This window comes from Engystomops pustulosus, chromosome 9 (genome assembly GCF_040894005.1).
Source record: "Engystomops pustulosus chromosome 9, aEngPut4.maternal, whole genome shotgun sequence".
NCBI classification, from domain to species: domain Eukaryota; kingdom Metazoa; phylum Chordata; class Amphibia; order Anura; family Leptodactylidae; genus Engystomops; species Engystomops pustulosus.
Genome location: NC_092419.1, coordinates 97,235,011 through 97,255,383, shown reverse-complemented (window position 1 = coordinate 97,255,383; position 20,373 = coordinate 97,235,011). Strand labels below are relative to the sequence as shown.

At 45.7% G+C, this 20,373-nt stretch overlaps 1 protein-coding gene across 1 annotated transcript in view; it reads left to right on the top strand.

Annotated features, from left to right (window-relative positions):
* Positions 1-1,984: 1,984 nt before the first annotated feature.
* LOC140077273 (proteolipid protein 2-like) overlaps positions 1,985-20,373 on the top strand; it is a 32,105-nt gene continuing 13,716 nt past the window's right edge. Inside the window, exons 1-2 of the mRNA XM_072124295.1 lie at positions 1,985-2,036; positions 9,901-10,178. Coding sequence (XP_071980396.1) covers positions 2,000-2,036; positions 9,901-10,178 — 315 coding nt within the window. The 5' untranslated portion in view covers positions 1,985-1,999. The remainder of the gene's footprint in view (positions 2,037-9,900; positions 10,179-20,373) is intronic.

Here is a 20,373-nt window from a genome sequence, read left to right as displayed (position 1 = left end):
AGCAGCCCTTGCCCTCCAGTATATAACCAGCAGCCCCTGCCGCCCAGTATATAGCCAGCAGCCCCTGACCCCAGTATATAGCTAGCAGTCCCTGCCTCCCAGTATACAGCCAGCAGCCCCTGCCCTTAGTATATAGTCTGTAGCTCCTGCTCCCAGTATATAGCCAGTAGCCCCTTCCTGCAGTATATAGCCAGCAGCACCTGACCCACAGTATGTAGCCTGCAGCCCCTGCTCCCCAGTATGCAGCCTGCAGCATCTGCCCCCCAGTATGTAGCCTCCAGCCCCTGCTCCCCAGTATGTAGCCTGCAGCCCCTGTCCCCCAGTATGTAGCTTGCCGCCCCTGCCCCTGAGTATGTAGCCTGCCGCCACTTCCCCCCAGTATGTAGCCTGCAGCCCCTGCCCCACAGTATGTAGCCTGCAGCCCCTGCCCCCCCCCCCCCCGTATGTAGCCTGCAGCCCCTGCCCCTATAATATAGCCTATGGCCCCTCCCTGATTGCCCAGCCTATAAGAAAAAAACAAAATGCGTAATCACCTTCCGATGCCCCTCCCCCACAGGTCCTCTTCTTTCCATCGATGCTTCAGCTCCCCGCCCCCTGCACGGTTCCTTTACTTGTGTCATGATGTCAGCTGTTCGCTGACATCATAGTGTATACCGATGGCGGCGTACACACGAAAATGTGGCATCGGAAGATGAGTACACATTTTTTGTGCTGAAAAACTTGTGTATTTATGAACCATTTAATATTTCCATGTAGCAGTAGGTGGGCCCCCTAAAATCAATTTCACTGGTGGGCCCTTGGTCCCCCAGTCCAAACCTGAAGCACACTATTGGAGGACCTCAGATGTGGCCACAACTCCTGAGGGAAGCAAACTGCTTGTAATATTTTGCTTTTCCTAGCTGTCAGTTGAAAGTTTACCTTTCTTCTACAAAGAGGGGATCCCATTAGCACTGTTCTTAAAGGAAACCTAACATCACAGATCTACCTAATAAGGTAGATCCGACAGCAGGCTGCGTTGCTGTATCTGCGCTCAACCAAATCCAGATATGCAGCGCATGCGCAGAACTCCGACTTCGCTGACAGGTGCTGAAGAGAAGCTGATAGGAGGCTACTGGAGCGTAAAGTAGCCGTAGCTCCCAATCTACGGTGCGGCCACTCCACACCCCAGTAGCCTCTGGAGAAAATTTACATATATCGAACATAACAATTTTACAATGTTTTGCTAAAGTAAAAGTTTAAACAAACAAAAAGGAGCATGCCATTGGATCTACCTTATGTGGTATATCCATGATGGTAGATTTCCTTTAAGCTATAAGAAAGACACAGGGGAATCCCCTAATAATCACATACATAGTTTACACTGCCAGTAGCCATGACTGTACTACGACCTTACATTACTGCCAAAAAATCCCATCCCTCCCGTCAGCTTCTGTTTATGACTACCATTTCCTCAAAGGCAGGAAACCGTAACCTCTAACTAGGGCAGATATGTCAGCTGATAGAAAAGAGGACAATATAGAATCTATCCCTAAGAAAATAATTTTAAGTCACTTATAATGATTTAGCACAATAAGGGTGTTCTAATTCAGTTTATGGAAAATATGATTCATGAAGGCTTGAAAGAACTTTACTCGGTCATATAATCACTGAATGATATAAAGTTATTTCTCCCAGATAAGTGTGACGTGGCTATTTACTTACTTTTATTATTTGTAACGTAAAAACCAATATGTTACTTGATAGCACAATGATATTGACCAAAGGTTATGAAGTCACCCATTGGTGAGGGTATAAAAAGTCTCATAATAAAGGTTGAGCTAGTTTCAGAAACAACTTTCTGTGATTGCTTCCGAGCTCATCCTTCTCCTGAATTTGGCTCCTCTCCAATATACTGACCCCCTTGAGGACCACCCTAACATTATTTGGCACTTAACCAACGTAGGGCAGATTTAATCAGATCGGCTTCAGTACTGCAGACCCGGGCAACACAACAGGCTCTATGGCAGAGGACACACAGAACACAAACCCCGGGGACGGTAAGAACTTTATTCTTACACAAACTTCTCTGTGTCTCCTCTATCTCAAAGTCTGCCGCCGGATTTACAGTACGTTATACATAAGTCTTTCATCTCTGTGTCCAATATTTTTTGGCACAGAACCATAGAATATCCTTGAGATACTGAAAGTATATTGGAGAAGCTGTATTTATGTGCTGCTATTTTACTGATTTTATGTTACATGCAGTGGCGTAACTAGAAGCTGATGGGCCCCAGTGCAAAGTCTGTGCCAGGCCCCCCGACTATAATGTATGGTTTATAGTAATAGTCTTCGCATATGGGAAAGTGACACCATAAGGGCCCCTGAACCCCCTAAAGTTACGCCCCTGGTTACATGATCTTGACAATCTTCTCCGTTAAGACTAACCTTTTCTATGACACTGGCTTGTCCGGTTCATGTGCAAGAGGCACCCCTGATGGTTTCCAGATCTTTTTTCTCTTCTTGAGAACATTTAAGTTAGATTGAAAAAGCCATCTTATAAGTCATGATCTATTTTCTGAAGGTACAGGGAGTGAGTCTGTGACGCACACAGATTACGCAGCGCTGCACAGAGCTTGTCAAATCGGTCCGTGTCCCTAATGGGGCCAAATTGGTCCCTGTCCCTCACAATCTATACAACCTACCAGTATATTTTGGAGTGTGGGAGGAAACCGGATGTCCCAGAGGAAACTCACACAAACACAGAGAGAACATATAAACTGGGACCTGAACCCAGTGCAGGTGCCGATCTCATAATACTCTAAGGGAAATGGCACCAGGGGACTCTAGAAACTACTTTTTGAAACAATCAATGGTTTGGTGTCACAATAGATTAGAAGAAGCAATTGCATCACTGATCGACATAACTCGAGTTCCAAGTGACACAGTAGATTAATTCTGAGTAAATCTAAAATTTTATTTGATTAAAATTTGATGAGGTGAAAGTAGAGCAGGTAGGTATCAAACTCTTTTACAGAGCCTTTATAAATGGCTTTAAACCACAAAGTAGACAAAAAGAGCAGGCACCAAGACCTGATTGGAGAACCTGTGATATTGAGGAACTTGTACAGGTAGATTATGTGAAGCTAGTCCCGGGACAATGATCTAGACATAGATTCAAGTGTCCTAATTGTGGAAAACTATGGGACATATTAGGAGGAATTGTAAGCCCCCATGAAGGTCCTATTAGAGCTCCAGGGGAACAGCTATCCCATAACACAGTAAAACGTCACATAATCCATGCCCTGACCTTTCGCAGCCTTTCGATTTTAATAATAATAATAATAATTCTTTATTTATATAGCGCACACAGATGACACAGCGCTGAACAGAGCTTGCCAAATCGGTCCCTGTCCCCATTGAGGCTCACAATCTAATTAACCTACCAGTATGTTTTGGAGTGTGGGCAGAAACCGGAGGACCCGGAGGAGACCCATGCAAACACAAAGAGAACATACAAACTCTTTACAGATGTTGAACTTAGTGGGACTTGAACCCAGGACCCCAGAACTTTTACATGGAGATACCCTTTAATTCTCAGAAGGGCGGGGGGCGGGGCGACATATCAGTTTGCTAATCTGTACGCAAGCAAGATTTTTGCTTAGTTTACATAACCATCCCATGTAAAATATAACACTCACCATCTAAATCACTCTCCTGCCGCTGACAGTTACCGCCCCGGTATGGATTCCTCTGTCCTCAGATTGCCTTTTCCGCCTGATAAGCAGCAACGTATTAAACAATAGATAGAAGAGTTAAGTATTTCGGGGCTATTAATAAATCTCAGTGACCGCAGTCCATACAAGCTTCTGCACGCCCATAAAAACACAAATGTATGTGCTCCATACGTGGCAATAATAGCTTTATGGAACTATGGCTAACTTATTTATACCTTTCCTGCTCCCTGAAATCCGGGATCATATTGCAGCGAAAAGAACCACACACTAATTTTAGATATGTTCTCAAGCTATTTTTTGCTCAGCAATTAAGTAGTTGCTTAAAGGGGTTTTCCGAAATCATTTAGGGAGCCCATTTTGTCAGGCCGGATTTAGTTGTCCCCAGACCTACTATTTGAGCTGAAAATAGGAGACAATTGCTCTTTGACAATTGCTTATCTGATCATCAGCCCTGCAAACATGTTTCGGAATAGGTGACATTAAGAAACACCCAATTGTTTGTGGATCCTGCCAACATAGTGGGGCTCATTTACTAAGGGTCCGCGGAGCACATTTTCGTCGGGTTTCCTGATGATTTCCATTTTGCGCCGCATTTAACGGGGGATTTTGGCACACACGATCCGAATTTGGCGCATTGGCGCCGGCTTGCACGCGACAAAAATCAGGGGTCGGACAACCAAACAGATTCGGACTACGCGCAGGATTTAACATTTCAAATTGTGTAGCAAGACACGCACTTACATACACCGGGAGGAAGAAGGTGAACTCCGGCGGACCTGAGCGGGGAAGCGACGGATGCAGGAACTCGGCCGCACGAGCTACATGAATTGCGCCGGACTTCATCTTCGTCGAACCGTCCGGATCGGGGATCGCGACAGGACCTGGTAAGTAAATTTGCCCCAATGGGATATGGCGTGTGCTGTATGAAGGGTTTGGGAGGCTGCCAGATAGGAAGAGATTGTATTGGCCATGTTTGATTTTTTGTAGCCAGGTGTCTGGCAGCTGTTCATAGGAATGTCTGCGTGTTGCATCAGCGTTACTAGAAGAATTGTGGGCTGTCAGGACAACTCCCATCTGCCCTGGACCTTACATGTCATATAATTGTTCATGGTCCTTCAGGGCACTGATCCCTATCTGCCCCATCTATAAATGGCTGTGTACATGCAGGGAGTGCAGGACATGTGCGAGCACCGTGCCTCAGGGACGGAGGGAGGAGGAAAGTGTCTGCTAATGTTTTCCCATGGAACCCTTCAACAAGCTCTCTCTTGTCAGACTTTGTCTTCAGTCACTATGGATACAGGGAGTGGTTATATACAGGGACTCTCTCCTAGAGGTCTAAATGGAGCTGCCCTCGAACTGCGCCCACCACATTCCTACAGCTGACGACATCTGACCACTGACCTTTCCGCAATTACCTGCTAATTTTCACAGTAGTGTGTCACTGAGGAAGAGGAGTTTCATCAGTTCTCAATCTGGGAATAGGGGATAGCATTAAAATACGACCCGACCCCTTTACCATAAGATACTCCATTTAGATGGTGGAAAAGTTAGAATTCTGCATTTAGAGTCTGCAACAATATTTGACTTGCTGTGAATTCCCCCACAAACTAAGTGTCAATTAATACGACAATCATACGATTTTTGATGTAACTTTGGTGTATTTTCTGTTCTACCATCCTTTTTTTTGTAGTCCTAGTGTCATGCAAGTTGTGTCACATATCCACTTAAGACATTTTCAGCTCTAAGCTACTGCTTTGAAACATGTGCATCAAAAAGTGACTGTACTATGAAGGTCTCGGAGTGACATTGTTTTTTATTTACATACCCATTGACTTCAATGGAGAAATTTCACGCACAACTCGGATCCAAACAGTACATGCTGATAGAATCAGATCACTGGACTGTGATGTGTGCATGGCACAATGGTCTTTCCAAGAGTCAGAGTTCTGTATGGTGCAGCTGAGACTTGTACAAGACAATCGCACTTGTGCCATCCTCCAGCATTACAACATACTACATGCCCTGTGCCATCCTCCAGCACCACATACTATATGCCCTGTGCCATCCTCCAGCACTACATGCTATATACCCTGTGCCATCCTCCAGCATTACATGCTATATACCCTGTGCCATCCTCCAGCACTACATACTATATACCCTGTGCCATCCTCCAGCACTACATGCTATATGCCCTGTGCCATCCTCCAGCACTACATACTATATGCCCTGTGCCATCCTCCAGCACTACATACTATATACCCTGTGCCATCCTCCAGCACTACATGCTATATACCCTGTGCCATCCTCCAGCATTACATGCTATATACCCTGTGCCATCCTCCAGCACTACATACTATATACCCTGTGCCATCCTCCAGCACTACATGCTATATACCCTGTGCCATCCTCCAGCATTACATGCTATATACCCTGTGCCATCCTCCAGCACTACATACTATATACCCTGTGCCATCCTCCAGCACTACATGCTATATGCCCTGTGCCATCCTCCAGCACTACATACTATATACCCTGTGCCATCCTCCAGCACTACATACTATATACCCTGTGCCATCCTCCAGCACTACATACTATATACCCTGTGCCATCCTCCAGCACTACATGCTATATACCCTGTGCCATCCTCCAGCACTACATACTATATACCCTGTGCCATCCTCCAGCACTACATACTATATACCCTGTGCCATCCTCCAGCACTACATACTATATACCCTGTGCCATCCTCCAGCACTACATACTATATACCCTGTGCCATCCTCCAGCACTACATACTATATACCCTGTGCCATCCTCCAGTACTACATACTATATATCCTGTGCCATCCTCTAGCACTACATACTATATACCCTGTGCCATCCTCCAGCACTACATACTATATACCCTGTGCCATCCTCCAGCACTACATGCTATATACCCTGTGCCATCATCCTGCACTACATACTATATACCCTGTGCCATCCTCCAGCACTACATACTATATACCCTGTGCCATCCTCCAGCACTACATACTATATACCCTGTGCCATCCTCCAGCACTACATACTATATACCCTGTGCCATCCTCCAGCACTACATACTATATACCCTGTGCCATCCTCCAGCACTACATGCTATATACCCTGTGCCATCCTCCAGCACTACATACTATATATCCTGTGCCATCCTCTAGCACTACATACTATATGCCCTGTGCCATCATCCTGCACTACATACTATATGCCCTGTGCCATCCTCCAGCACTACATGCTATATACCCTGTGCCATCCTCCAGCACTACATACTATATATCCTGTGCCATCCTCTAGCACTACATACTATATACCCTGTGCCATCCTCCAGCATTACATACTATATACCCTGTGTCATCCTCCAGCACTACATACTATATACCCTGTGCCATCCTCCAGCACTACATACTATATACCCTGTGCCATCCTCCAGCACTACATACTATATGCCCTGTGTCATCCTCCAGCACCACATACTATATACCCTGTGCCATCCTCCAGCACTACATACTATATACCCTGTGCCATCCTCTAGCACTACATACTATATACCCTGTGCCATCCTCCAGCACTACATGCTATATACCCTGTGCCATCCTCCAGCACTACATACTATATATCCTGTGCCATCCTCTAGCACTACATACTATATGCCCTGTGCCATCATCCTGCACTACATACTATATGCCCTGTGCCATCCTCCAGCACTACAAGCTATATACCCTGTGCCATCCTCCAGCACTACATACTATATACCCTGTGCCATCCTCCAGCACTACATGCTATATACCCTGTGCCATCCTCCAGCACTACATACTATATATCCTGTGCCATCCTCTAGCACTACATACTATATGCCCTGTGCCATCATCCTGCACTACATACTATATGCCCTGTGCCATCCTCCAGCACTACATGCTATATACCCTGTGCCATCCTCCAGCACTACATACTATATATCCTGTGCCATCCTCTAGCATTACATACTATATGCCCTGTGCCATCCTCCAGCACTACATGCTATATACCCTGTGCCATCCTCCAGCACTACATACTATATACCCTGTGCCATCCTCCAGCACTACATGCTATATGCCTTGTGCCATCCTCCAGCACTACATGCTATATACCCTGTGCCATCCTCCAGCATTACATGCTATATACCCTGTGCCATCCTCCAGCACTACATACTATATACCCTGTGCCATCCTCCAGCACTACATACTATATACCCTGTGCCATCCTCCAGCACTACATACTATATATCCTGTGCCATCCTCTAGCACTACATACTATATACCCTGTGCCATCCTCCAGCATTACATACTATATACCCTGTGCCATCCTCCAGCATTACATACTATATACCCTGTGCCATCCTCCAGCATTACATACTATATACCCTGTGCCATCCTCCAGCATTACATACTATATAACCTGTGCCATCCTCCAGCACTACATACTATATACCCTGTGCCATCCTCCAGCATTACATACTATATGCCCTGTGCCATCCTCCAGCACTACATACTATATATCCTGTGCCATCCTCTAGCACTACATACTATATGCCCTGTGCCATCATCCTGCACTACATACTATATACCCTGTGCCATCCTCCAGCACTACATGCTATATACCCTGTGCCATCCTCCAGCACTACATACTATATATCCTGTGCTATCCTCTAGCACTACATACTATATACCCTGTGCCATCCTCCAGCACTACATTCTATATGCCCTGTGTCATCCTCCAGCACCACATACTATATACCCTGTGCCATCCTCCAGCACTACATACTATATACCCTGTGCCATCCTCCAGCACTACATACTATATACCCTGTGCCATCCTCCAGCACTACATGCTATATACCCTGTGCCATCCTCCAGCACTACATACTATATATCCTGTGCCATCCTCTAGCACTACATACTATATGCCCTGTGCCATCATCCTGCACTACATACTATATGCCCTGTGCCATCCTCCAGCACTACATGCTATATACCCTGTGTCATCCTCCAGCACTACATACTATATATCCTGTGCCATCCTCTAGCATTACATACTATATGCCCTGTGCCATCCTCCAGCACTACATGCTATATACCCTGTGCCATCCTCCAGCACTACATACTTTATACCCTGTGCCATCCTCCAGCACTACATGCTATATGCCTTGTGCCATCCTCCAGCACTACATGCTATATACCCTGTGCCATCCTCCAGCATAACATGCTATATACCCTGTGCCATCCTCCAGCACTACATACTATATACCCTGTGCCATCCTCCAGCACTACATACTATATACCCTGTGCCATCCTCCAGCACTACATACTATATATCCTGTGCCATCCTCTAGCACTACATACTATATACCCTGTGCCATCCTCCAGCATTACATACTATATACCCTGTGCCATCCTCCAGCATTACATACTATATACCCTGTGCCATCCTCCAGCATTACATACTATATACCCTGTGCCATCCTCCAGCATTACATACTATATAACCTGTGCCATCCTCCAGCACTACATACTATATACCCTGTGCCATCCTCCAGCACTACATACTATATACCCTGTGCCATCCTCCAGCATTACATACTATATGCCCTGTGCCATCCTCCAGCACTACATGCTATATACCCTGTGCCATCCTCCAGCACTACATACTATATACCCTGTGCCATCCTCCAGCACTACATGCTATATACCCTGTGCCATCCTCCAGCATTACATACTATATACCCTGTGCCATCCTCCAGCACTACATGCTATATACCCTGTGCCATCCTCCAGCACTACATACTATATGCCCTGTGCCATCCTCCAGCACTACATGCTATATACCCTGTGCCATCCTCCAGAACTACATGCTATATACCCTGTGCCATCCTCAAGCACTACATACTATATACCCTGTGCCATCCTCCAGCATTACATACTATATACCCTGTGCCATCCTCCAGCACTACATACTATATGCCCTGTGCCATCCTCCAGCACTACATACTATATACCCTGTGCCATCCTCCAGCACTACATACTATATACCCTGTGCCATCCTCCAGCACTACATACTATATACCCTGTGCCATCCTCCAGTAATGTCAGAGTTACATTGTTTCAACCTGTTGCAGCAAGAAATCTTCTCAACTTCCGACAACACAGAGGAGCGGATTGGTGTGAGCAGCCGAGGCCTCTCCTCTCCTCCATACACGGAGGAACACTCCCCTGCCAGCCCCTGGGTGTGCCCTGCCCCCGCCCAGTGACTGCTCCCCACCGCGCCTGGCCAGCTCCATCCGTGCCCCTGTGTGCCAGCATGTCGGACTCAGGAACCCAGCAGAGTGCCAGCTGCATGAGCCAGGTCAAAGACTACATACGGACCAGGAAGGGGATCATCCTAACAGCAGAGATAGTAAGTTGCAGTGCCCACCTGCATGGCACTCTCTCTTCTCTCTGCCATCTTCTTTATTTGCAGCTTTCCTCGCCTCCTTATCCCTATCCTTAGTTTTCCTTCCCCCTTCTCCTCTTTCATTTTCCCACCATGTGTTGTAGCTTTTGAATGACACCTGGTATCAGTAGTACCAATCCAGGGAATGCCATGTGAGCAGACAGAGGGTGCCATTGATTCATGCCCGGTGCCATGCTGGTGCCAGGAGGACTGTCCTCTCCTCTTAGAGCAGGGCATGTACATGCAGGACTAGGGCAGTAAAGTCTGGCTTTGGGATGTAGGAAAAGAAGTGTAATCAGTCCAGGAGAGAAGTAAGGGACTGTTCACACTACTCAGGTGTTACCGGGGAAGGAAAATATTTCTAGTTTCCATTCTAGAAGCCAAAGTAAACAGCAGGAAGTTCCCTAGAAGAGCCGTGTATATGTGTATACTGCACCCATATATAGAATGCACGGGGTAAAGATGTTATTTCTCTAGTACTGGGGGATATTCACAAGCGGCAGAAAGTTTTTGTCGCTGTTGCTTTCCTCTGAATGGGGCGTGAAGAAACCTCTGCACACACTGCCAGGATTTAGATGGACGTGAGATTTCAGCTACAGAACTGCTGTATGTGAATTCATCCTTATGAATGTTTGTTAGATGGCATCTATTAGAGGAAATCTACCATGGAGAATCTACTTTCTGAGATATTCCTCATGGTAGATTCCCTGTCCGGGCAGCAGCTGCATCCTGTATTTCATGCGGCTGCTGCAGAAATAAAGTTTAATGCTGGAATATGCTATATCATTTCTAAGGCTTCTGGGGGCATGGAGTAGCCTGAGACAGCTCCGGGGTGAAAGCTACTCTACACCCCCAGTAGCCACTGCTGACCCTCCTCTATCCGTTCCAGCCCGTCTCCAGCATCATTTGAGCTCTGCGCAAGCACGGTAGTTCCCTGCCGGCAAAGCTCAAATGATGCCGGAGACTTGTATAATCTGTACATAAATCGCCACGCGGTGCTGACTAACATTGAGGGCGCATTCACATGTTCAGTTTTTCAAATGCAGTTTTTGATATCCAAACCAGGAGTGGAGTGAGAAAGCGAGGAGGAGTAGCAGCTCAGAATTATATGTTCTCACCCATTATGATCCACACCTTCTTATGGCTTCAAAAACTGCATCTGAAAATCTCAATGGGGCACATTTACTTACCCGTCCCTGGCGCGTTCCCCGATGTGCATTGTCACATCTGCTGCGATTCACTAAGATCGTGCGCCCGATATCCTGCATGTGTCGCTTCCCCGCTCAGGTCCGCCGGAGTTCACCATCTTCTTCCTGGTGCATGTAAGTGCTTGTTCTTGTGACACAATTTAAATGTTTAATCCTACGCTCAGTCCGAATCAGTCGGATCGTCCGACGGCCACGCCCCCCGATTTCTGTTGCATGAAAGCCGGCGCTACTGCACCAAAATACGATCGTGTGCGATCACAATCGTCTTCTAAATACCTATCCCAGCACGCAAATCCCGAAAATGGCAGAAAGTCCGACAGAAATGCGATCCGCAGGGCCTTAGTGAATAAGCCCCAATGTGTGAATGCACCCATAACACTGTATATCAACAGTACACACTATATACCATATTACCACCACACAATGCACAGATCATATAGCTACCATAATCGCTACACTATACTGTGACCACTATACTGACTTCCATAAAGCCCTATACATCAACCATCAGCGGTACACACTGTACACTGTATTATCACCATACAATTCTCTTACCATAAATTACCGCCATACAGTGCTCATACCATCCAGCAGTATAGACTGTGCATCCTATTACCGCCATACAATGCTCATACCATCCAGCAGTATAGACTGTGCATCCTATTACCGCCATACAATGCTCATACCATCCAGCAGTATAGACTGTGCATCCTATTACCGCCATACAATGCTCATACCATCCAGCAGTATAGACTGTGCATCCTATTACCGCCATACAATGCTCATACCATCCAGCAATATAGACTGTGCATCCTATTACCGCCATACAGTGCTCATATCATCCAGCAGTATAGACTGTGCATCCTATTACCGCCATACAATGCTCATACCATCCAGCAGTTTAGACTGTGCATCATATTACCGCCATACAATGCTCATACCATCCAGCAGTATAGACTGTGCATCCTATTACTGCCATACAATGCTCATACCATCCAGCAGTATAGACTGTGCATCCTATTACTGCCATACAATGCTCATACCATCCAGCAGTTTAGACTGTGCATCCTATTACCGCCATACAATGCTCATACCATCCAGCAGTATAGACTGTGCATCCTATTACCGCCATACAATGCTCATACCATCCAGCAATATAGACTGTGCATCATATTACCGCCATACAATGCTCATATCATCCAGCAGTATAGACTGTGCATCCTATTACCGCCATACAATGCTCATACCATCCAGCAGTTTAGACTGTGCATCATATTACCGCCATACAGTGCTCATATCATCCAGCAGTATAGACTGTGCATCCTATTACCGCCATACAATGCTCATACCATCCAGCAGTTTAGACTGTGCATCATATTACCGCCATACAATGCTCATACCATCCAGCAGTATAGACTGTGCATCCTATTACCGCCATACAATGCTCATACCATCCAGCAGTATATACTGTGCATCATATTACTGCCATACAATGCTTATACCATCCAGCAGTATAGACTATGCATCCTATTACCGCCATACAATGCTCATACCATCCAGCAGTATAGACTGTGCATCATATTACCGCCATACAATGCTTATACCATCCAGCAGTATAGACTGTGCATCCTATTACCGCCATACAATGCTCATACCATCCAGCAGTATAGACTGTGCATCCTATTACCGCCATACAATGCTCATACCATCCAGCAATATACACTGTACATCCTATTACCGCCATACAATGCTCATACCATCCAGCAGTATAGACTGTGCATCCTATTACTGCCATACAATGCTCATACCATCCAGCAGTATAGACTATGCATCCTATTACCGCCATACAATGCTCATACCATCCAGCAGTATAGACTGTGCATCCTATTACTGCCATACAATGCTCATACCATCCAGCAGTATATACTGTGCATCCTATTACCGCCATACAGTGCTCATACCATCCAGCAGTATAGACTGTGCATCCTATTACCGCCATACAATGCTCATACCATCCAGCAGTATACACTGTGCATCCTATTACCGCCATACAATGCTCATACCATCCAGCAGTATAGACTGTGCATCCTATTACCGCCATACAATGCTTATAGCATCCAGCAGTATAGACTGTACATCCTATTACCGCCATACAATGCTCATACCATCCAGAAGTAGAGACTGTACATCCTATTACCGCCATACAATGCTCATACCATCCAGCAGTATAGACTGTGCATCCTATTACCGCCATATAATGCTCATACCATCCAGCAATATAGACTGTGCATCCTATTACCGCCATACAATGCTCATACCATCCAGCAATATAGACTGTGCATCCTATTACCACCATGCAGTGCTCATACCATCCAGCAGTATAGACTGTGCATCCTATTACCGCCATACAATGCTCATACCATCCAGCAGTATAGACTGTGCATCCTATTACCGCCATATAATGCTCATACCATCCAGCAATATACACTGTGCATCCTATTACCGCCATACAGTGCTCATACCATCCAGCAGTATAGACTGTGCATCCTATTACCGCCATACAGTGCTCATACCATCCAGCAGTATAGACTGTGCATCCTATTACCGCCATAGAATGCTCATACCATCCAGCAGTATAGACTGTGCATCCTATTACCGCCATACAGTGCTCATACCATCCAGCAGTATAGACTGTGCATTCTATTACCGCCATACAGTGCTCATACCATCCAGCAGTATAGACTGTGCATCCTATTACCGCCATACAATGCTCATACCATCCAGCAGTATAGACTGTGCATCCTATTACCGCCATACAGTGCTCATACCATCCAGCAGTATAGACTGTGCATTCTATTACCGCCATACAGTGCTCATACCATCCAGCAGTATAGACTGTGCATCCTATTACCGCCATACAATGCTTATAGCATCCAGCAGTATAGACTGTGCATCCTATTACCGCCATACAATGCTCATACCATCCAGCAATATAGACTGTGCATCATATTACCGCCATACAATGCTCATACCATCCAGCAGTATAGACTGTGCATCCTATTACCGCCATACAATGCTCATACCATCCAGCAATATAGACTGTGCATCCTATTACCGCCATACAGTGCTCATATCATCCAGCAGTATAGACTGTGCATCCTATTACCGCCATACAATGCTCATACCATCCAGCAGTTTAGACTGTGCATCATATTACCGCCATACAATGCTCATACCATCCAGCAGTATAGACTGTGCATCCTATTACTGCCATACAATGCTCATACCATCCAGCAGTATAGACTGTGCATCCTATTACCGCCATACAATGCTCATACCATCCAGCAGTATAGACTGTGCATCCTATTACCGCCATACAATGCTCATACCATCCAGCAATATAGACTGTGCATCCTATTACCGCCATACAATGCTCATACCATCCAGCAATATAGACTGTGCATCATATTACCGCCATACAATGCTCATACCATCCAGCAGTATAGACTGTGCATCCTATTACGGCCATACAATGCTCATACCATCCAGCAATATAGACTGTGCATCATATTACCGCCATACAATGCTCATACCATCCAGCAGTATAGACTGTGCATCCTATTACCGCCATACAATGCTCATACCATCCAGCAATATAGACTGTGCATCCTATTACCGCCATACAGTGCTCATATCATCCAGCAGTATAGACTGTGCATCCTATTACCGCCATACAATGCTCATACCATCCAGCAGTTTAGACTGTGCATCATATTACCGCCATACAATGCTCATACCATCCAGCAGTATAGACTGTGCATCCTATTACCGCCATACAATGCTCATACCATCCAGCAGTATATACTGTGCATCATATTACTGCCATACAATGCTTATACCATCCAGCAGTATAGACTATGCATCCTATTACCGCCATACAATGCTCATACCATCCAGCAGTATAGACTGTGCATCATATTACCGCCATACAATGCTTATACCATCCAGCAATATACACTGTACATCCTATTACCGCCATACAATGCTCATACCATCCAGCAGTATAGACTGTGCATCCTATTACCGCCATACAATGCTCATACCATCCAGCAATATACACTGTACATCCTATTACCGCCATACAATGCTCATACCATCCAGCAGTATAGACTGTGCATCCTATTACTGCCATACAATGCTCATACCATCCAGCAGTATAGACTATGCATCCTATTACCGCCATACAATGCTCATACCATCCAGCAGTATAGACTGTGCATCCTATTACTGCCATACAATGCTCATACCATCCAGCAGTATATACTGTGCATCCTATTACCGCCATACAGTGCTCATACCATCCAGCAGTATAGACTGTGCATCCTATTACCGCCATACAATGCTCATACCATCCAGCAGTATACACTGTGCATCCTATTACCGCCATACAATGCTCATACCATCCAGCAGTATAGACTGTGCATCCTATTACCGCCATACAGTGCTCATACCATCCAGCAGTATAGACTGTGCATCCTATTACCGCCATACAATGCTTATAGCATCCAGCAGTATAGACTGTACATCCTATTACCGCCATACAATGCTCATACCATCCAGAAGTAGAGACTGTACATCCTATTACCGCCATACAATGCTCATACCATCCAGCAGTATAGACTGTGCATCCTTTTACCACCATGCAGTGCTCATACCATCCAGCAGTATAGACTGTGCATCCTATTACCGCCATACAATGCTCATACCATCCAGCAGTATAGACCGTGCATCCTATTACCGCCATATAATGCTCATACCATCCAGCAATATACACTGTGCATCCTATTACCGCCATACAGTGCTCATACCATCCAGCAGTATAGACTGTGCATCCTATTACCGCCATACAATGCTCATACCATCCAGCAGTATAGACTGTACATCCTATTACCGCCATACAGTGCTCATACCATCCAGCAGTATAGACTGTGCATCCTATTACCGCCATACAGTGCTCATACCATCCAGCAGTATAGACTATGCATCCTATTACCGCCATACAGTGCTCATACCATCCAGCAGTATAGACTGTGCATCCTATTACCGCCATACAATGCTTATAGCATCCAGCAGTATAGACTGTGCATCCTATTACCGCCATACAGTGCTCATACCATCCAGCAGTATAGACTATGCATCCTATTACCGCCATACAGTGCTCATACCATCCAGCAGTATAGACTGTGCATTCTATTACCGCCATACAGTGCTCATACCATCCAGCAGTATAGACTGTGCATTCTATTACCGCCATACAGTGCTCATACCATCCAGCAGTATAGACTGTGCATCCTATTACCGCCATACAATGCTTATAGCATCCAGCAGTATAGACTGTGGCAGTGTGGCCCAGAAATGGTGGCTTTAGGTAGAGGGTATTTTTTGTAGATGTTTTGTTAACATGAGGAAGAGACTGGTGTAAACTCTTCACTTAGAAACCAAAGTAAAAACGAGTAATATTCCAAATGCAAAAAATTGTACAAATATTTTGTGCCGCAGATACTCAGAAAACTTTTATCTATATAAAATAAATGCTAATTTTCTGGGGCGTGAAGTAACCATACGTGGAGCGGGAGCTACGGCTACTCCACGCTCCAGTAGCCTAATTCAATCCCTTGGTAGCTACAGTAGCTGCTTGGCCTCATCTGCGTATGCGCAGTACTCCGGGATCTCTGACGAGGGCTTGAGGGATCGGAGGGTATGAGGGATTGGAGGGTATGAGGGATCAGAAGAGGCTACTAGGGCATGGAGTGGCTGTAGCCCACGTAGCCTCCTAAGAAAATTTGTATATGTGTTGAATAAAATTTTTCTGAGAATCTGGGGCACAAAAAGTTTTAATATAAAAAGGATTAGACTACAATACATTATAGGAACCTGCCACCGGTTGTACCTCAGTAGGTGGATGGTATGTTTCCATTAATGGTACATTCTCAGATTGGGTTGAAGTTATGCGTAGGTCTGTGCTATGTTGTCCGTGTGCTGATGTACATGTTGCCCTGAAATTTTAACAATGTTCGAATAAAGGAACTGGATTTTTAAACTCATTCCCCGTTATTGTGCTGGATTTCCTCTTGGAAGTTACCACGGAAGAGGGCGACACAGGGGTTAGTATTGGCCCCCTTCTTCTTCTTCCCGGTGCATGTAAGTGCATTGGTTGCAACACAATTTGAATATTAAATCCCATGCTCAGTCCATATCAGTGGGATTGTCCCCCATCCACCCCTTCCCCAATAAAGCGCCTCTAACTAGCGTGTCTATAGAGTCAATAGGTCCCCCCCTGTATCTGAAAAATGGTGACTATCGCCTCATGAGACTATTAATGAAACATGCCTGTTTACCCACTGAGCTGTGACAGTTTTTGTTTAAAGGGAACCTGTCACCAGGAGACCCATTTTAGCACTCCCCCAGTCCCCACAGAGCATAGTACATACACTGCCAAAGTGTTTTTTTTCTATACAAAAAGATATGTTATATTGTACCTTTCATTAGCATCTGCTGTGTGACTAGGCAGTTGCCAAATGGGAGGGGCTGGAAAGGAGCAGTTCCCCCCCCCCACCCTTGGGAAACATGTGACCTTTTCAAATACCGTATATACTCGTGTATAAGCCGAGTTTTTCAGCACAAAAAATGTGCTGGAAAACGTCCCCTCGGCTTATACACGAGTCAAGAACAAAAAAAAATTACCCACTTAAAAAAAAAATAAACTTAAATACTCACCCTCCGATGTCAGCGCGTCCCGTCTTCTTTCTTCTCCGCGGCTCCTCTTCTCTCTTCTATCTTCCGGCATGGAGGTGGCCATGGTTTCTTAGTGGCCGCGCATACTAGAAGAAGAGATGGCCGCGTCCATGCTGGAAGAGAGAAGAGGAGCCGCGGAGAAGAAAGAAGACGGGACGCGCTGACATCGGGAACATCGGTAAGTCGCGCCGACATCGGGGAGCCGCGCTGACATCGGAGGGTGAGTATATAAGTTTATTTTTTTAAGGGCCGTGTGGGCAGGCTGGCTGTATACTACTAGGGGCTGCTGTATACTACTAGGGTCTGCTGTATACTACTCGGGGCTTGCTGTATACTACTAGGGGCTTGCTGTATACTACTAGGGGCTTGCTGTATACTACTAGGGGCTTGCTGTATACTACTAGGGGATGCTGTATACTACTAGGGGGCTGCTGTATACTACTAGGGGGCTGCTGTATACTACTAGGGGCTGCTAAATACTACATGGGGGCTGGCAGGCTGTATACTACTGGGGGCTGGCAGGCTGTATACTACTGGGGGCTGGCAGGCTGTATACTACTGGGGGGGTTTGACCAATGCATTTCCCACCCTCGGCTTATACTCGAGTCAGTAGTTTTTCCCAGTTTTTGGTGGTAAAATTAGGGGTCTTGGCTTATACTCGGGTCGGCTTATACTTGAGTATATACGGTATATGAATAACTCGGGATTGGCTGTAGAGGAGCAGGGGGCGTTGCTAAGCCAAGTAACGGGAGTTATTCATATATTTGAAAAGGTCACATGGAGTAGCAGTTTCCCAAGGGTGGGGGGAACTGCTCCTTTCCAGCCCCTCCCAATTGGCAACTGCCTAGTCACACAGCAGATGCTAATGAAAGGTACAATATAACATATCTTTTTTTCTGTAAAACCTATTTTTAATACAAAAACACTTTGGCAGTGTATGTACTATGCTCTGTGGGGACTGGGGGAGTGCTAAAAATGGGTCTCCTGGTGACAGGTTCGCTTTAATAGAAAGAAATGCCCCTGGTGGTAACCCCGGTGTCGCTAACCAACATCCCCATCTTACTTTTAGACATGTTGAGAAATCTGCCCCATTGTGTACAGATTTGGGCACCAGTTTATAAAAAGGATATAGTAGAACTGAAACGGGTGCAGAGGAGAGCAATCATGATTATTAGGGGAATCGGGGGACTAGCATACAATGACAGAAACTTGGGGTTATTCAGTTTAGGAAAAAAGACAACTGAGGGGGAGACGTCATTAGGCTACATGCACACTGCTGTGTGCCCGCCGCACAGATCTTTTTATATCTAGGCCTGTAACCAGGAAAAGGGGACATCCTCTACAACAGTGGTCCCCCGGTCCTTACCTTGGTTGTTCCTCTTCTCCCCGCGGCCGGGGAGAGGTGGATCTACCTAGAGGAGAGGAGGTTCTACCATCATCATAGACAGGGGGCATCCTCTACACCTAGAGGAGAGGCGGTTGTATCATCATCATAGACAGGGGGCATCCTGTAAGTGCAATGTGGCTGATCTTATGGGTGACTTACCCTGGTAAAGATTATTATTATTATCCAACCCATTTAATTGACAGTGCCCTGTGAAACTTGGCACATAAGAGTGGGCACAAGATCTTGTGGCCATGACCACTTTGTACCAAAATCCTAATTTTCATATGAATAAACATATTTCTCAGTATGCAGGGCATAGATTTAGTAGTTTGGGGGAAGCCATGCTCTACAGGAGGGGTCACAATCAGCAAGTTATTACCAAACCTGTGGATACTTGACAACCCCTTTAAGCAGTGATCTCAGGGAAACCAAACAGTCGATGTGACTATGTTTGATCTCTATATACATAGCACTACTATACAATAGATGTTTATGTAGGTAATGCAGCTTATTCATACAGCAACACCGGCCACTTTATTAGGTACACCATGCTAGTAACGGGTTGGACCCCCTTTTGCCTTCAGAACTGCCTCAATTCTTCGTGGCATAGATTCAACAAGGTGCTGGAAGCATTCCTCAGAGATTTTGGTCCATATTGACATGATGGCATCACACAGTTGCCGCAGATTTGTCGGCTGCACATCCATGATGCGAATCTCCCGTTCCACCACATCCCAAAGATGCTCTATTGGATTGAGATCTGGTGACT